Source organism: Sorex araneus, chromosome 10 (assembly GCF_027595985.1).
Source record: "Sorex araneus isolate mSorAra2 chromosome 10, mSorAra2.pri, whole genome shotgun sequence".
In the NCBI taxonomy this organism is placed as follows: Eukaryota; Metazoa; Chordata; class Mammalia; order Eulipotyphla; family Soricidae; genus Sorex; species Sorex araneus.
In genome coordinates, this window is record NC_073311.1 from 48566895 (window position 1) to 48593615 (window position 26721).

At 50.0% G+C, this 26721-nt stretch overlaps 1 protein-coding gene across 1 annotated transcript; it reads left to right on the forward strand.

Annotated features, from left to right (window-relative positions):
- Nucleotides 1-13305: 13305 nt before the first annotated feature.
- On the forward strand, nucleotides 13306-14948 carry ASCL4 (achaete-scute family bHLH transcription factor 4). Its single transcript, XM_055118523.1, has one exon. It carries the CDS (start codon nucleotides 13641-13643, stop codon nucleotides 14133-14135), a length of 495 nt encoding a protein of 164 aa, XP_054974498.1. The 5' UTR covers nucleotides 13306-13640; the 3' UTR covers nucleotides 14136-14948.
- Nucleotides 14949-26721: the final 11773 nt, after the last annotated feature.

The window sequence follows — 26721 nt, forward strand, 5'->3', positions numbered from 1 at the left end:
AGCGCACCCCGTGGATGCATACGCGATACATATATATTTATGCACAAATATATTTGTTTATATGTTTATGATGGCAGAGAGTCTCTTGCCCGCACGCAAGATATGTCATATTATGTGCATGACAGACCATTGTAAATATTAATATGTAGAATCTCAATTGAAAAAATTTTAAAAATATGTTGCAGGCATATTTATGATATGTCTAAATATTTATACACATACACCCCACAGATACATGATACATATATGTTTATGTTTATAGATATACGTAAATATACACTCCATAAATCTATGATACATATATGTAGATATCATTTATGTACATATAAATATAGGTAAATATGAAGTGCACTCCCATGTATTTAAGTAGATATCATTTATGTGTAATAATATAAATATATACATAAATATATGTGTGTAATTAATATTTTGTATTATATGACATTATTAAATGATCAATAGCAAAATTGTTGTCGGTGTCAGAGTTCCCACACCAGGCAGTACTCAGGAATTACTCCTGACGGGCTCCGGGGACCACATGGGATGCCTCGGATCAAATTCTAGCCGGCTGCATGCAAGGCAAACGCCTTACCCACTGTGCTATCCCTCCAGCCCCAGCGCTAGTATTTTCCATCTTAAAGATTGCTGACATCTGAAAACTGCTAGCCTGTTTTCCATAACTTGATTCTTCCATAGCTTCCGTAAATTGAATTCTGCACAAATTTTCTTCCCCTTTGTTCCCTCCATGCACACTGCCGAGCTGCAGGTTTGGTTTGGTTTTGGTGCCACACCCCTTGATGTTCAGGGGCTACTCCTGGCTCTGAGTTCAGGAGTGACTCCTGGTGGTACCCTGAGGACCGTATGGGAGGGATGCCGGGGATGAACTCAAGGCAAGCACCCCATTCACTGTACTTTCTCTCCAGCCCCTACCAAGCTGTAGGTTTTAAAGGAAAACGATCTCCGTCACATGAATGCTGCCCATGGGAAACTTTCTTACTCCAGAAAAATGGCAGAGACCCAAGAATCCCTCCTGTCCTTCAGAAAAGATTTGTCAAGTTACATCTCAAGCATAAGATATACAAAAGTAGATCACTTGTATCACTCGTTGATCTTTGATTTGCTCTAGTGGGCACCAGTAACGTCTCCATTTGTCCCTGTCAGGAGCTAGTGTAACAAAAGTAGATATGCTGTAAAAAATAAATGTAGGGGGTGGAGAAATAATATAATGGGTAGGGCAACCCAGGTTCAATCCTCAGCTTATCATCCCGAAGCCCCGGCCAAGAATGATCTCTCAACATCACCAGGTGTGTGGTGTGTGTATGCAGGTGTGTGTGTATGGGGGGGGGAGAGGCATTATGGTATTATTTATTTATTTGTTTTGAGTTTTGTTTGGGGGGGCCACACCTGGTGGTATTCCTGGTTCTGGGCTCAGGATTTCAATTGGAGGGGTTCTGGGAACCGTGTGGGGTGCCAGGAATCAAACCCCAGCCCCCTGCATGCAAGGCAAGCTCCCTATATACTGTACTAAGGGAGGGGGGGGAAGGAAAAGAAAAAGAGACTTTCAAAAGCTTGTTGAAGTCCTGAACTCGATGGAAATGAGGAATCTTGGGCCAGACATGGAGGGACAACAGTAGTTGTTAGAGCAGAGCTGGGTGTGGTGTAGATCAGCTGTTGAGAGAGAGAGAGAGAGAGAGACAGAGAGAGACAGAGACAGAGAGACAGAGAGACAGAGAGAGGAGAGAGAGGTGAGAGGAGAGAGGAGAGAGAGACAGAGACAGAGAGACAGAGAGACAGAGAGAGGAGAGAGAGGTGAGAGGAGAGAGGAGAGAGAGGAGAGAGAGAGAGAGAGAGAGAGAGAGAGAGAGAGAGAGAGAGAGAGAGAGGAGAGAGAGAAGAGACCCGTGGGCAGCTCACAGTGGTACATTGGTTTTGCTCTCTTGTTCAGGACAAAGAAATCTGTGTCAAGAGCATCATCCTGTCACAAGTGAAGTGACAGCCAGTTAAATGCCCCTTACACACTGGGCCCTGAAGCTAGTGAGGACTCCGATGTGCACATACTTTGCACTCTGGAAGTCTAGATTTCATCCCCAGGGGCTGGAGTGATAGCATAGCAGGTAGGGCGTTTGCCTTGCACGCGGCCGACCCGGGTTCAAATCCCAGCATCCCATATGGTCCCCTGAGCACCGCCAGGGGTGATTCCTGAGTGCAGAGCCAGGAGTGACCCCTGTGCATTGCCAGGTGTGACCCCAAAACCAAAAAAATAAAAATAAAAATAAAAATAAATAGATTTCATCCCCAGCACCATCTAGAGCCATCCCAGAGAAAAACACCAAGAAGTAGCCCCTGATCACTGCAGGTTTTTGGCCCCTCACACAAAAGATACCCCCACCCCTTAAAAAAATCTATTTTAAAATGCCAGAGTCCCACAAAATCGAAGCATCTTAATCCCATTTCCTGTGTGTTCTTGCAGCATCGTTGTTTTGTTTTGTTTAGGGCAACACCCAGCAGTGCTCAGGGGCCACTCTTTGATGAGCTCAGGAGACCATATTGGGTGCTTGGTCAGCCCTGTGTAAGGTCAGTGCCCACCCACGGTACTACCACTCAGGCCCAACAGCATTCTTAGTTTGGGAGTCGGGGGTGGCCAATTCTTATTCAAGTTTAGTCTATCTCATTTAAGTTTAACACAATACCTGGTGCAATTAGGGACTCGAAAATTGGTTGGTGAACGAATGTAAGTCAAATGGGCATAAGTGAGTTACGGCTTGAATATTATTTGTTTGCTTTTGGGGGCCACATACCCAGCAGTGGATGGGTGACTCCTGGCTTGGGGTCAGTCCTGGTAATTCTCAGGGCACCGCACTCAGACCTCCCACATAGAAAACATGTGCTCCAGCCCAATGAGCTATCACTCCAGCCTGCAACATATTTAAAAAAATTTTTTTTTTGCTTTTTTTGGGTCACACCTGGCTCTGCACAGGGGTTACTCCTGGCTCTGCACTCAGGAATTATCCCTGGCGGTGCTCAGGGGACCATATGGGATGCTGGGAATCGAACCCGGGTCGGCCGCGTGCAAGGCAAACGCCCTACCCGCTGTCCTATCACTCCAGCCCCTTTAAAAAAATTTTAATAGAGGGGCTGGAGTGATAGCACAGCAGGTAGGGCATTTGCCTTGCATGTGGCCGACCCGGGTTCAATTCCCAGCATCCCATATGGTCCCCTGAGCACTGCCAGGAGTAACCCCTGTGCATTGCCGGGTGTGACCCAAAAAGCAAAAAAAAATTTTTTTTAATAGAGATTCTACAATGCTATTAATATTTATAATGGTCTGTTGTGCACATGATTCAAGCTCCATACCCATCAGCTGAGTGCCTCTCCCTCTCCCAAGGAATCCAAGACTCCTTCCTTCTGAGACACACCCCCAGAAAATTTTAGAAAAATTTATTTTAGACACCATAGTTTATAAAAACTGTTATTTGTAGGGTTTGATTCATAAAACATTCCAGAAGTACATCCTCTATCATCGTCCACTTCTTGCTACCATTGTCCGGGTATCTCACCCCTCCTCCCCTCCCCTACTCCCCACCCTGATTAGCTTCTTGTTGAGGACCAGCTCTCAGTTTCTGTTACCTTTGGGCATTTGTTACTCCTCTACTATGTCACTTTATATCATAAATATGAGAGAGACCATTCTGTATCTGTCTCTCTCCTGACTAACCTCACTCAGCATGATACTCTCCAGATCCATTCATGTTGCAGAAAATCGCATTTATTATTTTCATCAGTCGTTTCAAAATTATCTACTTGAAGACATATAGCAAAATGAGTGTTCAAGGTCACCAAAGGACCTTGTTTAGGGTGACCTTTCACTTTAAGAACACTTGAGGTGGGCAGAGAAATGGTACAGAAGGTAGGGGGTTACCTTGTACATGCTGTCTGGGTTTGATCCCAGGCATCTCATATGCCCCCACCCCCCAAGTACCTCCAGGAGAGATTCCTGAGTGCAGAGCCAGGAGTAACCCCTGAGCATCACTGTGTATGCACTGCCCAAAAAGGAACACACCTGGATGCCACTAAGACAAGGAAAACATGGGAGGATTACCGGTCCATCAAGCAAGCAGAAGAAAAGAGAGTAACTGCTCTTTTAGAACCCGTTATTAGAAAGATAGATAGGATGGAAGGTGGTGATCAGGGGTGGAGCTGAGAGATAACTGTCCATAAGACACACCAGATGACAGTCATTAACAGTTTCTCTGGGTGGCGAAGGCAGAGCCAGGGAGCAAATGACCTTTAAACGTTATCTCCTGGCAGTACAGATGAGGCGGGTAGTGAGTGAATTAAGGTCACGGTTAGGCCGCCCGTCAGTTCACTGATGCTGCGGCTTCCGGGTCTGCCCTCATGTCCTGCCCTCACCTCAGGAAGGTCTGGGCAGCTGATTCTCTGTGTGGGGAAGCCTGTTCTTGGGCATTCTTGGGGTTCTCCTCCAGAACCCTGACCCGGCGGTAACTCACCGTCCCGAATTCTGTTTCTTAGGAGCAGAGAGGCGGGGAGGTGGGTGTTGGCTGGGCTGAGATGTGTGAGTGTCTGCGCCGTCCCAGGCAGGGCTCTGGACACCGGGAGAGGCCAGGAAGCCCCAGGACACCAGGTCCTCCAGAGCCCACACTGGGGGAGGGCAGGGAGGAGAGTTAGATCGTGTGTCTGATATTCCAGAGAGAAAGACCCACGATAAGAAGAATGTGGCGGGGAAGAGAGTCCTCAGGACAGGACTGCAGTTTTACTTCTTTCATTATTTACTTGGATGTTTTGTGGGGAGAGCCACACCGGCAGTTCCCAGGGCTTACTCCTGGCGCTGTGCTCAGGGATCACTCCTGAAGGGGCTAAGGGTACCGTATGGAGTGCCGGGGATTGACTCCAGCTTGGTCTCATGCAAGGCAAGTGTCCTACCCACTGTCGTGTCTCTCTGGGCCAGGACTGCAGGTTTGTTGGGGGTGTTTTGGAGGGGGCCACACCCACTGGTGCTCAGGTCTTACTCCTGCCTCTGCACCCAGGAATCATTCTTGGCTGCCTTGGGGGACCATATGGGAAGCCAAAGTTTGAACCCAGGTAGGCTGTGTGCAAGGCAAGTGCCCTCACTGCTGGACTATCTCTCCTGCTCCAGGACTGCAGTTTTAAATAAACAGAGAAGGCATCACTGGAAGGTGACCTTTGAGCATAAGGAAGAGAGGGAGTGATCCCTGTGGAAGTGTTTCAGTCCAAAGGTAAGGCAAGTGCAAAGGCAGGAGAATGCTGGGCATGTTTGTGGAACGGCAAGGAGGGCGGTGAGCAGAATTGTGCATTCAGGATGGCAGCCACCAGCCCAGGTGGTTGCTTGAGGACTTGAAAAGTGCCTCATCAGTGGGAGCAGAGAGATAGTACAGCAGGTAGGGCCTTTGCCTTGCATGCGGCTGACCCGGATTTGACCCCTGGTATCCCCCAGCCCACCTAGAGTAATTTCTGAGTACAGAGCCAGGAGTAACATCTGAGAATTTTCATTTGTGGCCCCTAAATCAAAAGGAAGGAAGGAGAGAAGGAAAGAAGGAAGGAAGGAAGCAAGAAAGGAAGGAAGGAAGGAAGGAAGGAAGGAAGGAAGGAAGGAAGGAAGGAAGGAAGGAAGGAAGGAAGGAAGGAAGGAAGGAAAGAAGGAAAGGAGTAAGGAAAGAAAAGGAAGGAAGGAAGGAAGGAAGAAAGAAAGAAAGAAAGAAAGAAAGAAAGAAAGAAAGAAAGAAAGAAAGAAAGAAAGAAAGAAATCATCGCTTCCAGGCTCAAGAATATAATTAATGAATACATAAAACACAGTATTATCTACTTAGTGGATTGCTCCTCCTTAATAAAGAAAGGGGTCAAAGCGATATATAGCAGGTAAGACATTTGCCTTGCACCCGGCCAACCCAGATTCTCTCCCCAGTACTCCTTATGCTTCCGGGAGCACCTCCAGGAGTAAAACCGTGAAAGCAGAGTCAGGAGTAACCCCTGAGCATTGCTGGGTGTGATTCCTCCCCCCAAAAATAATAAGAAAGTAAGAAAGAAAAAGGGAAAAAAGAAAGGAAAGACACTGCTGATACAAGGACTAAGCTCAGAGAAAGAAATTGTTCACTAGGACCCCCATGCCGCAGGAGCCTCTATGAAATTCTGCTCATTGTTTTATGGTTCTGCGGTGCTAGGAATTTAACCCCGAGCCTCGCCCATGAAAGGCAAAAATGTTCAATCCTGGCCCTTAAATAGATGATTAATATTTAAACTTTTGAGTCTTGGGGGTCTCAATAGTTTACTTATTGGTGGTAAGGCGCCTGCCTTGCATATGACAATGCTGGCTCAGTGGTTCAATCCCTGGCCTCATAGCATCCCCCCGAGTACTGCCAGGCTCGCCCACTGAGCATCACTAGGTGTGGTCCAGAAAATAAATAAATAATTGGTTTACTTGACTGCAGATCTGAGCAGGCCACTTCTCTGTCTCCTGAGTACCAGGCATGCCCTGCTCTGATCTTGGAAAACTACTACATTGATTTCCAACAAGCTATCACAACAGAAAGGTGCTAGTAGTTAAAACATTATTTCTCTTGGGCTAATGTTCTGAATGCTTTGTTTAATGTGCCTCATGGCTTTTCAATTATTTCTTTTTCAGACAGACTGGATGTTGGGGCAATAGCTTCAATAATAGTGTGTTCTTGTTGTCTCTTTGGACTTTCAAACAGGAGTGTTGGTGCTGGAGAGAGAGCATAGCAGCTAGGGCACTTGCCTTGCACAAGGACAACCCAGGTTCAATTTGTGTCATCCCTATGGTCCCTTGAGCACCACCAGGAGTGATCCTTGTGAACAGAGTCAGCAGTAAGCCCTGAGAATCATCAGGCATGGCCCCCAAACAGACAAAAAATAAAATAAGGGGCCAGAGCGATAGTACAGCGGGTAGGGCATTTGCTTGTACACGGTTGACCTTAGTTCAATCCCCAGCATCCCATATGGTCCCCCAAGCACCGCCAGGAGTAATTCCTGAGTGCAGAGCCAGGAGTAACCTGTGAGCATCGCTGAGTGTGATCCAAAAATAAAAAATAATAATAAAATAAAATAAAACCATGATGTTGAACTAAGTTGAAGGAACTAATCTAATATCCATGGCTGATTGCCCGGGCTGCAGTGCTGAGGGACCCTGACTTGAATCAAGTTCTGGGATAAAACCCTTCTAGGTTTGACTAAGCAGAGAGGGCCAAAGAGATAGTGCAGTGGGTTGGCACTTGCCTTGCATGTGGCCAACTCAGGTTCAATGGCTGGCATCCCATAGGGTCCTCTAGGAGTGATCCTGGAGAGTAGATGCAGGAGTAAGCCCTGAGCATCAACAGGTGTGTTACACCCTACCCTCAACATAAAAAGATTGAGCAGAGTGAGTTGGACAAACAGCATAATAGTTAAGGCACTTACCTTGCGGGCAGCTGTGTCTGTGACAAAGATTCAAATTCATATGCCTCCCCCCCCCGCAGGAGGCAGGCATGATCCCTAACTACAGAGCTAGGAGTGATACCTCAGCACCGTCACATGTGCCCCTCCAAAAAATAAAAATTAAAAGACTGAAAGAAGCAATAAATTGGAGGAGACTAGTTTGTAGAGTTTAGCCAAAGAAAATTTTGGTGTGCTACCTTTGAATGTCAACCTGTAAGGGCTGGGTGGCTTAAGGGTAGCAGAACACAGTTCAAAGAGCTCCGAAGGCAGGAGTCCCGGGTTTGACCCATCTCTGGCCCCACATCAACCCTGAGCACTGCGGAGAACAACAACCAAGCCCCAAGCTGGGAATAGCCTCTGAGCCATGCCAGTTATTCTAAGGCACAGAATAACAAATGTGGCTTTCATTCATGCCCAGCAAATAACGGAGCTATAGTATTAAACCCAATGATATCTGCTCGCTCCAGGAACAGGAAGAGCCTCAAACCGTTCGTTCAGGGTTTTGATGAAGAAGCCTGACCATCTCGTTGGTCAGACAGACTAGCACGCGACAGGGACAAATGGAGGTGTTACTGGCGCCCGCTCGAGCAAATTGAAGATCAACGGGATGACAAGTGATACAAGTGATAGTATTAAACTGGGAGTTTCATTCTATTGACAATTTATTTGCATGGATGACCTCTGACCTCCTACATGTGAGTGGCTTTAGAATGAATTTCCGACCTAGTTAATTTCGACATAGTTAATTAAACATATATTGTTCTGATCTATTTTGGAGATTTGCAGGGGACAGCAGGCCATGTCTGGCTATGCTCAGAGCTTCCTCCTGGCTCTGTGCTCAGGGCTCACTCCTGGCAGTGCTCAGGGGACCCAGCTGGAGTCAGCCGTGTGCAAAGCAGGAACTTTAACCTCTGTACTATTTCTCCAGCCCTAACTGAGACATTTATTTATTTGCTCTTGGGGCCACACACCTGCTGGTGCTTGGGGGCCACATCTCTGACTCTGTGCTCAGGAGGGACCCCTGCCAGTCCTCAGGGAGCACATGCAGTGCCGAGGGCTTGAATGGGAGCTGGCCAAATGCAAGGGAAGGGCCTAAATCTTCGTACTAGCTCTCTGACCCCATTTCAGATATTTTAAGAGGTAAAAATTCAGTGGGTTGGAGCTGGAGCGATAGCACAGCGGGTAGGGCGTTTGCCTTGCACGCAGCCGACCCGGGTTCGATTCCCAGCATCCCATATGGTCCCCCGAGCACCGCCAGGAGTGATTCTTCAGTGCATGAGCCAGGAGAAACCCCTGTGCATCCTTGGGTGTGACCCAAAAAGAAAAAAATAAGCAAAAAAAAATTCAGTGGGTCTAGGATAACACCCCAAGGACTGATCTTTGCTATTGAAGGAGAATGGAAATTTAAGAAGAAAAGATAAGAACAAGGGCTGCACAATAGTACAATGGGTAGGGCTTGCCTTGCATGCCTGGGTTCGATCCCCGCACCCCATATGGTCCCCTGAGTCTTCGAGGAGTGATTCCTGAACAAAGCCAAGAGTGGCCCCAAAATCAAAAGAAAAAAAGTAAAGATAAGAACATGACTAATGGTCTTCTGTAATGCCATCCGTGATGGCAAACAAAATATTTTTAATGAGTTTTTGGGCCACACCCAGTGATGCTCAGGACTTTACTCCTGGCTCTCCTGTACTCAGGAATTACGCCTGGTGATGCTTGGGTGTCCGAGAGGGGTGGGTGAGAGCCCTCCCCTCCCCGAGGGACCCAGCCCCAGCAGCTGACCTCCACAATTCAATCATCGCCATGCTCCAGGCCGCTTTCCACATGCTTGGGTCCGAGCCTCACACATGAGTAAAGTCCCACAGGACCCAGGTAATGCGGAACTTTGTGACCTTAGACTCTGGGCTCAATTGGACCCAGGAGCAGAGATCCTCTGCCTACTTCCCCCAGTCTCCGGTGACCCAGGGGTCATGCTCCTAAGCCACCTCCTGCCAGCGCCAGATAATCTCCTCATTGGCCACTGTCCAGAACTCACGGCTTCTTCTCCTGGAAGGGAGCATAAAATGAGGCCCCCATAACCATGCCACCGGACTCTGCGCCAGGCTATTTTCACTCGGGGCACCCCAGAGCGGGATGGGTAAGGGGTAAGAGCCCTCCCCGCCCCAAGGGACCCAGCCCTGGCAGCTGACCTCCACAACCCAACCACCACCATGCTCTAGGCTGCTTTCCAAATGCTCGGGCCGAGCCTCACGGATGAGTGAACATATTCCTGGACACATCATAAGACACCCCCTACTCATTTTCCATAATTACCACACCATATTTGATGGGGTTCAGACAGTAGGCAATGAATCACAGAGGGAAAATACATACATACATATATATACATATATATATATATATATATATATATATATATGCCTGACTTGGAACACCTGTAAAAGCGATTAAAGGCCGCCCCAAAAGCCTCCATCCCTCTTGAAGAGCCTGGCAAGCTACTGAGAATATCAGCCTGCACTGCAGAGCCTGGCAAGCTTCCATGTTGTACTCAATATGCCAAAGACAGTAACAATGATGGTCCTCATTCCCTTAACCCTGAAAGAGCCCCCAGTATGCCTTTGGGCTACACCAGCATGCGACAGGGATGAATGGAGACGTTACTGGCGCCCGCTAGAGCAAACTGATGAACAATGGAATGACAGTGATATAGTGATACAGTGATGCTTGGGTGACCGTAAGGGAGGTCAGGGATCGAGCCTGGGTTGGCCAGGTGCCAGGCAAGTGTACTATCTCCCCAGCCCCCACTGCTACCCAATTACCTTTTGTTTCAGCATTTATGTGCCCTGCAGACTGTGCTACTCCTCCAGCCCACACTAGTCCTTCTCTCTGCGGCTCCAGCGCCCCCTCCTGGCCTTAGCATGTGGGCCACTGCCTGGGCACCCTGAGGCGTTAGGAAACCCTGACATTCAGAGGTGGTTGAAGGCCCCGTTTTGGGTCTCTATGCCTCTAGACCTGCTGTGAAGTTCACGTGGAAGGGTTTCCCTCGGGAATGCCAGCCCAGCCCGGGCCGGAGGGCCACAGGCCGTCTCCCCCAGCCGTCCTTCTGGCTCTGCCCGCTGGCCACACAGCGGCTCTTGTCTCAGGATCCGAGGGGACAAGGCAGGCCACCTTGAACGCTCTTTCTCTCAGGGGTCCCTGCATGGACACCACAGGCCAGAGACCCGGGTGATCCCCGCTCATGCCTTCTCCCTGCTCACAGGGGCCCGCAGCTATTCTCCCCACCCCCTGCCACCCCTTGAAAGTTTTGCCATCCAGAAGCAACTTGCCCGTCAGTGCCTTCCCACTCAGGAACCACATCATCCACATTCTGTCCTCATCAGATTTCAGATGAGCAGATAACGAAGGTCACAGAAGGTCGTTTGTCATGGAGGCCTTCTTAGCCCATTTACCTACATCATAGAGTTCAAGTTTCATTAATTAATTGATTGGTTTATATATATATACATATATATATATATATTTTTTTTCACCCAGAAATGCTCAGGGGTTATTCCTGGCTCTGCACTCAGGAATCACTCTTGGCAGGACTGGGAAGGTAGGAGTGGGGAAGGTGGGAGGGGGGAATCATATGGGATGCCGGGGATCGAACCCCAGTCAGCAACATGCAAGGCAAGTGCCCTAACCACTCTATCGTCACCTGGCCCTGAGTTCGATTTCAAAGCGGAGGCATGGAGATTTATAGAGTCACAACTGGGATTTGTTGAGGGGGGGGGGGGTCAGACCCAGCTGTGTTCAGGGCTTCGACCCCAGCTGCGATCAAGGCTTCCTCTTGCCTTAGGCATTGAGCTCCCCACTGCAGAGCGAGTGCTCACCCTCTGAGTGCTCACCCTCTGAGTGATCTCTCCAGACCTGTAACTGTTTCTTTCTTTCTTTATTGGTGTGGGGACCACACGTGACATGTTCAGGGGTTACTCCTGGCTCTGCACTCACTCCTGACAGTCCTCAGGGGGCCGTATGGGGTGTAGAGATCAAACCTGAGTCAACCATGTGCAAGGCAAGATCCTTGCTCGCTGTACTATAACTATTTTATTTTATTTTTTTTTTTGCTTTGCTTTTTGGGTCACACCCGGGGATGCACAGGGGTTACTTCTGGCTCTGCACTCAGGAATTACCCCTGGCAGTATTCAGGGAACCATATAGGATGCTGGGGATCAAACCCAGGTCAGCTGCGTGCAAGGTAAACGCCCTACCTGCTGTGCTATTGCGCCAGCCTTATAACTATTTGTCTGGATGACTTTCTACGGTTTCTAAAATTACAGTCATATATTTTGATCTTTGGGCCACATCCAACCGTGCTCAGGACTTACTCCTGGCTCTGTGCTCAGGGGTCACTCCTGGTGGGGCTCAGAGGCCTGTGTGGAAAGCCGGGGATTGAACCCAGGTAAATCTCATGCAAGGTAAACGCCCGCTGCACCCCCATGAGGAATAATTATTTCTATTTCATTTGCCTGGATGGAAGAGTTTTTTCAGTTGCTTCAGGCTGAACATCAGAGTAAACAGGGAGAGAGAAACCGCATGTCAAGACCACTCCTGGCCGCCAAGGAGTCCGAGGCAGAAAGTCTCATCATGAATGTAGGGGCTTTTTCTTCCTCTTGTTTTTAAGTTGGATGTTTCAAGTAGAAGCTGCCTTTAATGTGCTGGTTTGCTGAACAGGAATCTGATTTTCGGGGTGATAACACATTCTCTGACATTAACCAGTGCAGTTGGGATTTTTAATGGCACTTTCATCTTCAAAGCCCTTCAACAACATGGATGGATTAATTATTCATTTTTGGGTTGTGGGTTAAGAAGACAAGTCTTCAAAGCCGGCATCCTTTCCCCTTAGAATCGGGGCTCTCCACCTTTCAAATGTTGCTTTCCTGCCCCCAAGGGAGAAAAATAAATTGCATATCTCTCTAGCCCTCTCTCTCTCTCTCTCTCTCTCTCTCTCTCTCTCTCTCTCTCTCTCTCTCTCTGTCACACACACACACACACATACACACACACACACACGATGGAACTACACTCTGCACTCTGGAAAGATGATGTCCTTACATCCTGAGTGGGATTAGCAAAAGTCGGGAAGCTGTGTTTACAGTAAGCACCGGGAGAAAGAACTCTGGCCAAAGTGTTTGTTCCTGCTCTGTCTTTTGATGTGTACTCTTTTTTTTTTTTTCAAAAAAAAAAAAGGTGGAACACACAAAGCACTGACCGATTCAGCAGAATCGGAGCAGAGTAAGTGGACGCTGCCCTAGCCCGCGAAAGTCCATTTTCCTTCCCAAAGAAGGAAAAAATGTAAAGTTCGCTGTTTCTACTTTTCTTTTATTTTTTCCTTTTCCTTATTTCTTCCTTTCTTTTTCTTTTTCTAGGTTTGCTTTGGGAGAAGAAACACCCCCCCACACACCCCCGCCCCGCAAGCCTCCCCTGGGGTCGTCCTTGACTTGACACATCTTGTAACCGCAGGGAGCAGCTTCCCTTTGATGCGCGCTTGTCTCCACCTCCTCCGAAATGAAAGAGCAAGTGTTCGTTTGCAAACAATCTCCGAGCTCTTTCCATTAGCCCCGGACGGCGGAAACCGCAGAGAGCAGGCAAGTGGAGGTTTCTCCGGGAGAAAGCCTGGGGTCCACTTTCCCTGAGCCGCTGCCGAGGGGGGGGCTGCTTCCCGGGAGGGGCTCGGCGGGGACCGGGACGGGGACGCGTTTGCGCCCGGAGCCCGGGAGCGCAGGAGCCCGTGCCTGCACTTCCCCCGGCGACTGGCGTGTGCGCCCGTCTCTGCAGGCGAGGCGGCCGAGAGGAGCCCTAGGGTCACTGCTGCTGCTGCTACTGTTACCACTATTTTGAAATAAGCGCCAAGGATTCCAAGCGCTTTGGATTTGGAGAGTCCCACTGGTGGGCGATCAGCTCCGTCTGCTCCGGATTGAAAACAGAGAGAAGGCAAGCCAAGATTGGAGCGTGTGCCATGCAGCAAGGGATGTTTGCCGAGTTTCCTTGACGCCTGCCGGGGGGCGGGTGGGAGAGCGGGACCCCCGTCCCGAGGTCAGCCCCGCCGCGCCCGCGCGCAGCCCGCATGGGCCCGCCTCTCCGCCCGCGAGCTTAGACCTCCGCCGCGCGTCGCTCGCAACACCCGCCGGCCGAGGATGGAGAGACGCAAAGCCGGCGCGCTGCTGAGCTGGCCCTACCACCTCCGCCCCGCGGCGCTGGGGATGCCCGGGGGGACGCTGCCGCGCCTGCCGCGGCGGGACCCCTGCAGGGTCTCCTCCTGGCGCCTGGACTCGGCGGCCGGGGAGCGGACGCCGGCCGGAGCCGCCCCGCGGCGGCCTTACCTGCCGCTGCCGCTGGAGGGCGCCTTCGAGCCCGCCTTCCTCCGCAAGCGCAACGAGCGCGAGCGGCAGCGGGTGCGCTGCGTCAACGAGGGCTACGCGCGCCTGCGGGAGCACCTGCCCCGGGAGCTGGCCGAGCGGCGGCTCAGCAAGGTGGAGACGCTGCGCGCCGCCATCGGCTACATCAAGCACCTGCAGGAGCTGCTGGACGGCGCCGGGCCGCCGTGCCGGGCCGAGTGCAACAGCGACGGCGAGTCCAAGACCTCCTCGGCGCCTTCGCCCTGCAGCGAGGCCGAGGAGGGGGGCGTCTAGCGGGCGCCCCGGGGCCCCGCGCGCCCGGGACTTCTGGGCTGGGGGGGGGTGCGCAGAAAGTGGTTTGCATTTTTATTATTTTCTTTTCAACTTTCCGTTTTAGAGCGGGGGTCGGGGGGTGGAAAACCCTCTCCGTACTTTAGGGAAGAAAAGAAAAACGTACTTTTTCTGTGTTCTGGGGGTCCTGCCTGCCACCCTTATTTGGGTCAGGTCCCTGAACCTTAGGGGTGCTTATTGAGGAAATGTTCGAAAATGCAAACTGCAAGGTCCTGGAGCCCCTCGTTTATAACAACAACAACAACATTGTTCGGCAAGCGCAAAGGGCCGTGAACAACTGGAAATTCCCAGAGTTGGTGGAGTGGGTAAATTGTGGGCACAAATATTGGGCCCACGGAAGAAGAATTCCCGGCCCCGTCCCCCCACCTCAGCCCCCCAGCTCCCAATAAATACGCCACAGCTCTCCAGATGACGGGAGGGCTTTTCTGCATTTACTTCTTTGGGGGATTAGTCAGCAACGCTCTTTTCTATTTTGGGCCAAGGTGTCTGTATAGCAACTGGGAACGCGGCCGCTCAGGGCTGCGATGCGCCCAGGCTGAGTCCGTGCACGGTGTTGCTACAGGGGCTTTCTGTCTTCCATGCACCCCATAATTCCCCAGAAGCTACTATTTGGAAACTGTGTGGCCGCCTACGATGTGTCCTCTCTCAAGCTTTGTTCTCTTTGCAAGAGAATTCAAATTTGTATAAAAACTTACATGCCATCTCATGTTTTTATCCCTTTTAAAACTGTTGCTTTTCTCCGCACACACTCCTCTGTGGTTCCCATTCCAACGTGGGTTGAAGTGATGCTGTGACTTTGAAAAAAAAAAAAGGAAAAGGAAAGAAAATTGTTTGATGTTTCTACTTGGGGGGATTGAAGTTGGAAGATTTCTCAAAGTTTTGAGTTTTATCACCAGAAGGGTTTCCTGGTGTCCTGGTGTACTGTAATTAAGCAGTGACTCTGGCTCTCTCTCTCTCTCTCTCTCTCTGTGTGTGTGCATATTAGCACACTCATGCACTCATGTGTGCCAGTGATAGTAGAAGCCAGGGTGGGTTCACGCGTGCCAAGAACCCTTCCACCACTGCACTTTCATCTCCACTTGTTCTCAGCCTTTGGAGGGGGGTGGTGGTGTGAGGGTTGGGGACCACACCCCTTGATGCTCAGGCTATTGCATGGGGGGTAGGCAGCATGCATGCCAAGTGCCTTACACCCGGCACTATCTCTCTGGTCCAGTTCTCAGTCTTTTCAAAGCATTTCATTCTGGGTCATTTTTCCTCCCTTTGGGAATACATGAGTGAATTCAGTGGGTGAGTCAAATGCTTGTTCACATATCAAGATAAACATTCTCCAGAGTCGTTTCCTATTAAGCCCTGAGCACTGCTGAGTGTGACCCCCAAACCGGAAAAATCATACAACCTAATCAGCAGAATTGGCTCCTCACAAGTCGGCTAAGGGGATGGGCAAAGAAAATGAACAGTGGGAATAGGGTGCTCAGGCTAGTTTTCCTGGGGTTTATTGATCTGTGATTCACACCTGGCTCAACTTGTCCCCCAAACCTCAGGCTTGCCTGCTCCCCACCCAGGCTCTCCTTGCTTTGAGTGACTGAGCAAACTCTCCTTAACCTTTACAGCTTAATCCTCCCTATTTCACAGAGGTGGGTAAAGGCCTTGGCATTCTGTTTTCGTTTGTTTTGGTTTGGGCTTATTTGTAGTTCTGTGCTCAGGGAACGCTCCTGGTGGGGCTCAGGGGACCATATGTGGTTCTGGGTATGGAACCCAGGTTGGCTGCTTGCAAGGAAAGCCCCTTGTGCTTAACTCTCTGGTCTCCAGACTTCCAATGAGACATCCCATGTGGTCCCCTGAGCACTGCCAGGAGTAATTCCTGAGTGCAAAGCCAGGAGTAACCCCTGTGTATCGCCCGGTGTGACCCAAAAAGAAAAAAAAACAAGAAAAAAGAAGGGTCTGGAGTGATAGAACAGTGGGTGAGGCATTTGCCTTGCACACAGTCGACCCGGGTTTGATTCCCAGCATCCCATATGGTCCCCTGAGCACCGCCAGGAGTAATTCCTGAGTGCAAAGCCAGGAGTAACCCCTGTGCATCGCTGAGTGTGACCCAAAAAGAAAAAAAAACCAACCAACCAAGCAGACTTCCAATGAGAAATTAGCTGTGCTGTCCTTAATAGAGAAAAGTCCTAATTCTGGGCTGCATAGAGTCTGGTTGAAAGCGATCACTAGTCCTGGGTTCAGCTCCTGGTACCACAGTACCTTTATCAGGAATAATCCCTGAGTGCAGAGCCAGGAGTAAACTTTAAACAACGCTGGGTGTGGCCCCAAAAACAAAATAAAAAGTGATCACCAGGGAGTGTGTGTGGGGGCGCTTACTGGGCTGGAACTCATGCCTTGTAAGCTGTGAACCCCTGGTTCCACCCCTGCACTATGTGGTCCCCTGAATACTACCTACCAGGTGTGGCAGGAAAAGATTAAAAAAAAAGTTGCTATGTGAACTCAGCTTGATTTCATCAGTGTTTCCAAAGGGGACTGGATAACCATGTCCTATTAGGATTTTGCCTTCCAATTTAAGTCTATTTTTGTTGTTGTTGTTGTTCTGTTTGGGGGCCGTGCCTGGCAATGCTCAGGGATTACTGCTGACTCTGTACTCAAGAATAACTGCTGACGGTGCTCAGGGAACCATATGGGATGCCAGGGGTGAAACCCAGGTCTACTGCATGCAAGGCAAAGTGCCCACCTCTAGTTTAAGTCTAGAAGACCCCTAGATGTGACTTGACCTCGTGACGCCAAATTTAAGTGCAAATGTGGAATGACTAATGCTGCTCCTGGGGTTCTTCTCTGTGCTCAGGTGTGAGTTTCCAAGAGAAAGGCGCGGGCATGCTTGGGACTTGAGCATTTGGTGGCCGACAACCATTCTCCTGGCCGGCCCACGGCAACGGACGGATGCAGGACCAGGGAACAAAGAAACAGGGCCCCAGGCTTGTGGGTAGTCAGTTTATTTCTCTCTCCTCCCCTGCTTAGTCTGATATCTTCCCTTACAGTACAATCATAGTTTTGTAGTCATAGTTTTGGTCATAGTCCAAGTCATCATAGTTTCATCACCCTAGCTCCATCCTCCTAGTCCTTGACACTCTCTAGTTCTTATCTTCTTCATCATCACGAATCACGAAGTCCCGTTAATCGTCAATTTCTCGAGTGAGCTCAGTAACCTCTCCATTCGTCCTTTCCCTGAGATCTTAGAAGTTTCTCTCGACTTGGCCCTCCCAACGATGTTGATGTCGATGTTGATGTCGCACTGGAGGCTCTTTCAGGGTCAGGGGAATGAGATCCAGCTTGTTTTTAGCATATGAATACACCATGGGAAGCTTGCAAGGCTGTCCCATGTGGGCAGGAAACTACCAGGAGATTGCTAGTTTCTCCCAGAGGGAGAAGTAGGCTACAAGATAACGTGCGGCCGCTTGCTTTTAAGTCTCTGGATGTTGGCTGTTGATGGAATTACACACACCTGGGTTCCTCTGCCGGTACTTTCATGTGTGAGGCCTGTCCGAATGTGTGGAGAGGGGTCTCGAGCATGGCTGTAGCTAGGTTCTGGTGGTCTTCGGCCCCCAGGAGCTCTGCTCGGGGTGGGGAGGGAAGCTGGAGCCCATCCCCTCCGAGGGGCCCCAGGGAAGACAGCCAAGCGTGCGGGCAAGAGACTCTCTGCCTTCTTCATCATAAAACATAGTTATATAGAAATTGTGAAGGGTGGGGGTACACATAGGTGGGGTTGACCATTGTCATAACAACTAACAGATGTAAAGGCACTGTTCAGGGGAAGTTCTAGGAGATTAACTCAAGGACAAAATCTCATCGGAGAGCTCAGGACTCCAGATCACTGTGAGACCCGCTCAAGGCGGGATTCCACTTAGGGTGTATTGCTTTCTCCTTTCCTCAGCTAGTTATCTGTTTAACCAATCATATTAAATTTAATTCTTATAATATTTCTAGTCATTTTGTATGAACACAATAAGAGATGGGCTGGAGCAATAGCACAGTGGGTGGGCAAGGCGTTTGCCTTGCACGCGGCCGACCCCAGTTCAATTCCTCTGTCCCTTTCAGAGAGCCCAGCAAGCTACTGCGAGTATCTCGCCCGCCTGGCAGAGCCTGGCAAGCTACCCGTGGCGTATTAAATATGCCAAAAACAGTAACAACAAGTCTTACAATAGAGATATTACTGGTGCCCGCTTGAACAAATTGATGAGCAACGGGATGACAGTAATGACAGTGATACAGTAAGAGATGTATTAAGCTTAAAGGTTGCCTCTTCCTGGGGACATCTCACTATGTATCCCAGACTACAGTCCTCAGGCCAGGTTAATCTTTCCTAACTCCAGCAGGGTCTTTATTCAGTTACTTCTTTTTGGGTCATGACAGAGTTTGTACCATGACAATGCTCTTAACTTATCATACTTATGGTTCTTAGCTTGTTCCCTTCTGATGCCAGGGTAGCGTACAGCTTACCCTGGGTCCATCTAGTCTCTTTATTGGGACCCTCCCTTTGGAGGTGTTAGGAAGTAAGGGCAACTGAGGTTTAAGTCAGTAAAGATGACGGATGCCCAGGTGTAAATATTGTTTGGAGTCAATTAACTCCCATGTTACAAAAGCATAGCATCAACTGTTTTCCCGTATCTATACAAAAAGGACATTGCTAAACCATGCAAATGACATAAAGGAAAGAGAAAAGCAATATAGGATTGTGCTTGATGGGCTGGAGCTATAGCACAGCGGGTAGGGCATTTACCTTGCATGCAGCTGACCCGGGTTCGATTCCTCCATCCCTCTCAGAGAGCCCGGCAAGCTAACGAGAGTATCCCACCCGCACAGCAGAGCCTGACAATCTACCCGTAGCGTAGTCCATATGCCAAAAACAGTAACAACAAGTCTCACAATGGAGACGTTACTGGTACTCGCTTGAGCAAATTGATGAACAATGGGACGACAGTGCTACGGTGCTACAGTGCTTGATGGAATTGGGTGTGCCTCAGGGCACTGTTGTGGGAGTAACTCAATAAACCTAAGCTTCCTGCGGGAGGAACAAGGACAACACAATGTTATCCAACGCTCAGAGGTCACTCCTGGTAGGCTCAGGAGGCCATGTAGGGTATCAGGCATCAAACCTAGGCAGGCTTCATGCAAGGCAAACACTCTACCCTCTGCGCTATCTCCAGACCCACCCAGGGTTCTACTGGTCCACCTGCCTAGATGGGCCTGGTGCCACGGTTCCCTCAAACTTTCTTCAGAACTGGCGCTGCTGGTTCAAAACTTCCCCTTCTGTTTACATGTACCAGTAGCAGGAACCAGCTTTTCTTTCCCTTGAAGTGGGTTACAGCTGCCCAAATATCTAAGTCTTCACTTGGAGTCTCTATTATCTCCAAGTCTACTGAGACATTTTTACCAGTCAGGGAAGACAACAATTTTTTTTTAGGCATTTTTTTAAAAAAAATTTTATTCTTTTATTGAATCACCATGTGGAAAGTTACAAAGGTTTCAGGTTTAAGTCTCAGTTATACAATGCTCGAACACCCATCCCTCCTCCACCAGTGCACATATTCTACCACCAAGAATCATAGTATACCTCCCCCCACCCCCCCAAGACAACAATTTTTTTTTCGCTTTTTTGGGTCACACCCAGCAATGCACAGGGGTTACTCCTGGCTCTGTATTCAGGAATTACCCCTGGCAGTGCTCAGGGGACCATATGGGATGCTGGGAATCGAACCCGGGTCGGCCGCATGCAAGGCAAATGCCCTACCCGCTGTGCTATTGCTCCAGCCCCAAGGCAACAATTTTTAAAGGAAAGTAACCAATGTTACCTTCTTGGAGACTTCCAAGTTGGAAGAGAGACTAACAACTTGCAGAGAACCTTAGATTGGGGATGAGGAGGGGGTGCAGGGCCAGGGAGAGAGCTCAGCTGGTGAGCATGTGAGCAAGCGAGAACACACACTTTCTCTCTCTCTCTCTCTCTCTCTCTCTCTCTCTCACACACACACACACACACACACACACACACACACTCTCACACACACACAGAGTGAGACCGTGAATTTAATCCCAGCCCTTGGGGTGCAGTATCGGTGGCCCCAGAACCATGAATCCCGGGGCCTGACCACTGAAGTGCAGAGCATCTTCTGGAGCGGTTTCAGGGCCCTGAACACTGGCGGAACATAGGGGAGATAAAAACATGGTATAAGGCCTGAGAGCTAGTACAGCAGATAGGGCACTTGGCTTGCACACAGCTGACCCGGGTTCAATCTCCGGTCAATCTCCGGTCAATCCACTTATGGTCCCCTGAACCCACCAGGATTGAGCCCTGAGCAGAGCCGAGAATAAGTTCGGAGTACCTCTGGTGTAGCCCCCACAGAAAAACAAACAGACAAAAAAAGGAGCTTGATTCAGTGGTCGTACAGTAATGCAGAGTATTCCCACTGCATCTCTCGTGGGCAACACGGACACCTTGGCATTCTTTTCCTTTATTGTTTTGTTTGTAGGCCACACCCACCTGTGCTCAGGGCTTCCTCCCGGCTCTGTGCTCAGGGCTCACTCCTGGTGGGGCTTGGGGGACCCTATGGGGTGCTGGGGATTGAGCCCGGGCAGACCGAGTGTAAGGCAAGTGCCCTCCCCGCTGTACTATCTCTCTGAGTTCTCGGTGTTCTTTTGTTCTGTACAATATCTCCAACCCCTCATTTAAAGAAAATAAATCAGATCATTTTTCCTAGAAACTTCTTGGTGGCTAACAGAAGGAGCAACAAAGAAGCATCTAGGATGTTCAAATTTTCCCTTTCCCTTAAACTCTCCAAAAGATCAAAACGAATTACTGACAAGTGTGTAGGGCCAGTGGAGTGAAACGAGCTTTAGGGAAAGGGAGCATTTATGAAAGAACAACTTGTATGTGGATGGCCTTCAAGATCATCTGGTTTTTCTTTCTTTCTTTTTTTTTTTTTGAGAAGGGACTTTGGGGCACACCCAGCAGTGCGCAGGGGACCCAGTGGTGCTGGAGATGGACCCCGAGCCTCTCTCATACAGGGCCCATTCCCAGCCCTCTGAGCTCTCTCTCCAGCCCCCTGTTTTAATTCTGTTGATTTGGTTTGGGTCTTAGACATTCAGCTCCAGCATTGACTATCCTTTGTGCTTTTAGAAGATGATTTGTGATTCACACCTTGATTCACTGTGGCAGCGCCCATCCCCCGCCCTGAATGAGCAAAGGTGGGGGTGGGCAGAAGGAAATATGGGGCAGGGTGGTCTCACTCAGGGTCCAGCTCCATCCCCACTGACTGGAGAATGGGGTGAGGTGAGAACCTCTGAAGTCTCCTTGGCCTGGGGTAGGACCCACAGAAATGAGGCATGTGGTCCAGAGGCCCCTCCGGTTTGGTCATTTGTCAAGGTGCCAAGCCTTGGCCAGAGCAAGTGACCTTCAGTAGGGTTCACCTAGGGCCAGTGACCCTCCGCAGTGAGGCTCGCCCAGGGCAGGTGGCTGTAAGGCGTGGCCACCTCTTGCCTCACTGCCCAGCACTTGCTTCTCTCTCCTCTTCCCCCACAGAAAAGACCCAACCCAGAGCTGCAGATTTCCCACTTTTTTGAGCCCTGGTGACGGTGCCCTATGGTTGGTTTTTGTTTGAATGCAGACTTCAGAGCCCTGTGTTAAGTGGAATTTGAAGACTTTTAATCACCTGGAAGGAAAAATGAGCCAATTTCAGTTTCATATGAAGGGGCAGGGCCTGGGGAATGTATCCCTGAGACAGTTGAGGTCCCAAGTGAAAAATGTCTCAGGAAATGGGGGATCTGATCTAACTTCATGTGAGTGGGGGGCTGGAGAAATAGTGCAGCAGGTAGGGCCAATCTGGGTTCAATCCCCACCTGAGTTAAATAACCCGACATTCCATTTGGTCCCCAGAGCACTGCCAGGAGTAATTCCTGAGGCAGAACCAGGAGTAAGCCCTGAGTAATTCTGGGTGTCGACCCCAAAACAAAAACAAACAAACAAAACAAAAAAAAAGATAAGTGAGTGGAGAAGAAGGAGAGGCTGGATGAGGCCTTTGGCAGGTGGAAATGGAGAATTCTAGGCAGAGGGAGGAAAGTTCAGATTCGGGAAAGACTGAGTAAGAAGCGTCATGTAAGCCACGGCTATACCCAGATTCTAGAAGGTATTGGAAGAAGGCTAAAAAAGCCTTGAACTCAGGCTGGAGTGATAGTCCAGTGGGTAGGGTGTTTGCCTTGCACGCGACCAGCCCGTGTTCAATTCCCAGCATCCCATATGGTCCCCCAGCACCACCAGGAGTAATTCCTGAGTGCAGAGCCAGAAGAAACCCCTGAGCATCGCCGGGTGTGGCCCAAAAAGCAAAAAAAAAAAAAAAAAACCCACCAAAAAACAACCCACAAACCACCTTGAACTTTATTTGTCAGACAATGTGCAACTCTTGGGGGGAATTGAAGGGGGGAGGTGATATTGGGAGATGTTTGGGTGGGTGGGTGGGGGGGTGCAGAATCTAAGGCCGGGCAGTGGCCTGGGCAGGAAAGAGAGTGCGGGAGAGGAAGGCGGCATTACCAGGTAGATATCCTCAATAGGTCTTGGCAACGGGATGGGAAAGTGGGTGAAATTAGAGACAATTCAAGGGGGCTGGAGTGATAATACAGCAGGGATAATACATTTACTTTGTACCTAGATGACCCAGGTTTGATCCTCGGCATCCCATATAGTCCTCTGAGTACCACCAGGAGTGATTGATTCCTGAGTGCAGAGCCAGGAGTAACCCCTAAGTACAGCCAGGAGTGGCCCCCCCAAACAAACAAACAAACAAAACAATAAAAAAAAGAAAATTCAAGAGAGCTCCCATCAGCTGAAGTTGGAAGCAGAGAACAAGAGGTTGAAGTGGTCAGTGTCTTGTTTTAGAGGCCGAGAGATTGTACAGGGCTAAGGCACTTGCCTCGCACGCCTGATCCCAGTTCAATCCACAGTCCCACATCTGAGCCCCCACAAGCAGCAACAGAGGGGATCCCCTGAGCACAGAGCCAGGAGTAAGCCCTGAGCACAGCCACCTATAGCTCAATCCCCAGCCCCCACCAAACAAAAAGTCTTGTTTTAGAGATACTGGGTTTACAATGTGGCTAGGTCCAGGGAGATAATACAAGGGAAGGCCCTTGCTGGGCAAGTGACTGATGTTAGTTCAAGCATCTGGACCACGTGGTCTCCGAGCACTGTGAGGAGTTGGGAAATAACCTCTGAGCACTACTGGGGAAGACCCAAACCACACACATACACACACGGGAATGGAAGCCAGCGTGTCTCCGCGAGGGAGCCTTGATGAGAAGCGGCCCCAGAGCCCTCACGGAAGGCGCCTTTGCAGAAGAAACTGTCTTTGAAGAGGACTGAGCCGTAGCATGGAGAACCAGGTTCGATGAGATCAGGGCAATTAAACGCAGATGTCATTCGAGAAGCAGGGAGGAGTGGTTGGCAGCATCGCGTGAATCAGAGGTGTGAGGCGTGTAAGGGCGAGGGGACCCACTGGATTTGGCCATTAAAAGATCACTGAGACGTTTGTTGGTGCATAAAAGGGACGGGTGAGAAAGCAGAGGTCGAAGGCTGCCCTTTAAAACACTTCCCAGGTCCTGGTGAGGGCTGCGGTGGGAAGGGAAGGGTATGGAGTGAAAGATGGGAGAGCCAAGAGATTTGGGGGCCAGAGAATACTGGGGCTGAGGGGCTCGGCCCGACCGTGGCTGATCCCAGCTCACTCTTCTGAGTGCCTCCAGGGGCACTTCTGAGCACAGAACCAGGAGGAACTCTTTTTTTTTTTTTGCTTTTAGGGTCACACCCAGTGATGCACAGGGGTTACTCCTGGCACTGCACTCAGGAATTACTCCCGGCGGTGCTCAGGGGACCATATGGGATGCTGGAAATCGAACCCAGGTTGGCGTGTGCAAGGCAAACGCCCTACCCGCTGTGCTATCGCTCCAGCCCCCGCAAGCAGGACTCTTGGACTGGCCTCTCCTCCCAAGCCCAGGTGCTGCCTTCAAGTGAACTCAGAGCAAAGTCCTACCGGTCTGGGGAAAGCAAGGCAGAGGCTTATCAGCATGACCCAGTTAGACTCAAGCTACGTCATGTACTTGAGTGTTTTCGGAGCTGTATCTGTCTAGACAAGTCAGAACTCCCGAAGTTATTGGGTCTGAGAGATAGTACAGGGGTTAAGGTGCTTGCCTTGCATGTAGATGACCCTGGTTCGAATCCCAGCACAGTCTGGTCCCATGAGCACAGAGCCAGGAGTATGGTCCTCTGAGTGTGGATGGTGTGGCCCAAATGCCTCCTCTCCACCAGAAAATTCCCCAATTTATGACATCATCAACATTTGGTGGCTCTCTGGGCTCAGACCTTGCTGCAGGGTGAGTCTGTCAGGGTGCTTGGGAACCCAGCACCTTTTCATCCGCCCCTGTGACCCTTGCATCTCTGTGGCCAGGACAGGACTGAGGGCTGGACTTGCTTTCTAGTTTCCGTCTTGGCCCGTGAAACCAGAGAACGACTTCCGGCTCTTTGATTCTTTTTTTATTTATTATTTATTTTTTTTAAGTTTTATTTATTTATTTATTTTTGCTTTTTTGGGTCACACCCGGCGATGCTCAGGGGTTACTCCTGGCTTTGCACTCAGGAATCACCCCTGGCGATGCTCGGGGGACCATATGGGATGTTGGGAATCGAACCTAGGTCGGCCGTGTGCAAGGCAAATGCCCTACCCGCTCTGCTATCACTCCAGCCCCTTGATTCTTTTTTTAAAAAAAGTTATTTATTTTTATTTTTAAATTTTTTATTAGTGGATCACCGTGAGGTACAGTTACAAACTTATGAATTTTCATGTCTGCATTTCAGTCATACAGTGATCGTTTACATCCCTCCACCAGTGCCCATTCTCCTCCACAGCTCTTTGATTCTTATCTCGGAGCCGTGGGTGCCTTTGACTTTGGGCGTGCTGGGTGGCTGGGTGGGGTCCTTGCGTGGCTATTCAGTGGATCCTTTGGCGGAAGCTTTCGCCATCGGTTTCATGTTGGGTTACTCCCAGTCGTCTGGCCAAAATCAAACCACAGGGCCAGTGGCCAGAAGCCGGGCACCCAGACGGGAGAGAACTCTCCAAACTGGTTTCTGCCCGCGGAGCCAGCCGGAGGGGACCACACCTGAAGACACTTCTCTTTGCCTTGACCTTGGAGACGTCTGGAAGGAATCCTGCCTGTTCTGGGCCTAGAAAGGGCCTTGGGAATTGACCTGCTTTCTCTGGAGGCATGGAGAATGGGGCTGGGGTGAGTGAAAGGAACCATCACACTGTAAGGGCAGGCACATATTTGTTTCTACCTAAAAAATTCCACCTCAGCTTGGGCTGGAGGGGAGAACAGCGAGGAAGGCACTTGTCTGGACTGTGCTTTGATGTAGTCTTCATTACGTGTGGTTCCCTGAGCATTGCCAAGGGTGATTCTTGAGCACTGAGCCAGGAGTAATCTCTGAGCATCCAGGTGTGGCTCCAAAACCAAAAGGATAAATGTATATTTTGATTTTGAGGGAGTTTATATTGTGGCTCTTTTGCATAAAGCTATTTAAGTTCAGAGGCTGGGGAGATTGTACAGGGGCTAAGGTGCTTCGCCCAGGTTTGAACCCTAGCCCCACATGGTTTTCCAAGCATAGCTGCGAGAGACTCATGAGCACAGTGCCTGGAGCAGCTCCCAGCACTGCTGGGCGTGGGCCAACTCTCTCTCTTCTCCATGTCCCACTCCCCCAAATGAAACAGACAGGGGCCAGAGAGGTACTACAGTGGGTACCACACTGGCCTTGCATGCACTCGACCAGATTCAACTCACGATTCGGGTTATGGTCCCAGAGTCCTGCCAGGAGTGAGCCCTGAGCACTGCTGGGTGTGACCCAAAACCATAAACAACAACAACAACAACAACAATCCAAAGACCCTGCACTCCCCCAGGTTGATTGTAACCCAAAGCAAGTTGCCGAAATTCCTGTACTATCTCTCCAGCCCCTAGAGTGTGGTGTGTGTGTGTGTGTGTGTGTGTGTGTGTGTGTGTGTGTGTGTTTGTGTGCCACACCTGGCGGTGCTAAGAGATTACTCCTGGCTCTGCACCCAGGAATCACTCCTGGCGAGGTTCAGGGAACCATATGGAATAGCGGGGTTGGAATGCGGGTTGGTCATGTGCAAGACCAACCCCATCCCACTCGGCTCTGGCTCTGGCCCCTGACCTTTGAACCTTTCAACGTGACATGACGGATCCCATCCCCTGAGCATCCCAGTACGTGGAACCTTCCAATTAAGGCTGTGATTTATTTCCCAATAGCACCGAGCACTTTTCTGTGCTCCGAGGGCCACGACTGGGTGTCCTACCCATGGGATCCATTCAGACAGTCTCCCTGGAGACGGTATTTGATCCCATAGGGAAGGGTGCCCCCAGGAGGCTGCCCCATTCAAGTGCCAGTCCCTGGCTCCAGGTTGTCATTGTCAGCGGTGCTTTCCACCCGCTGGCA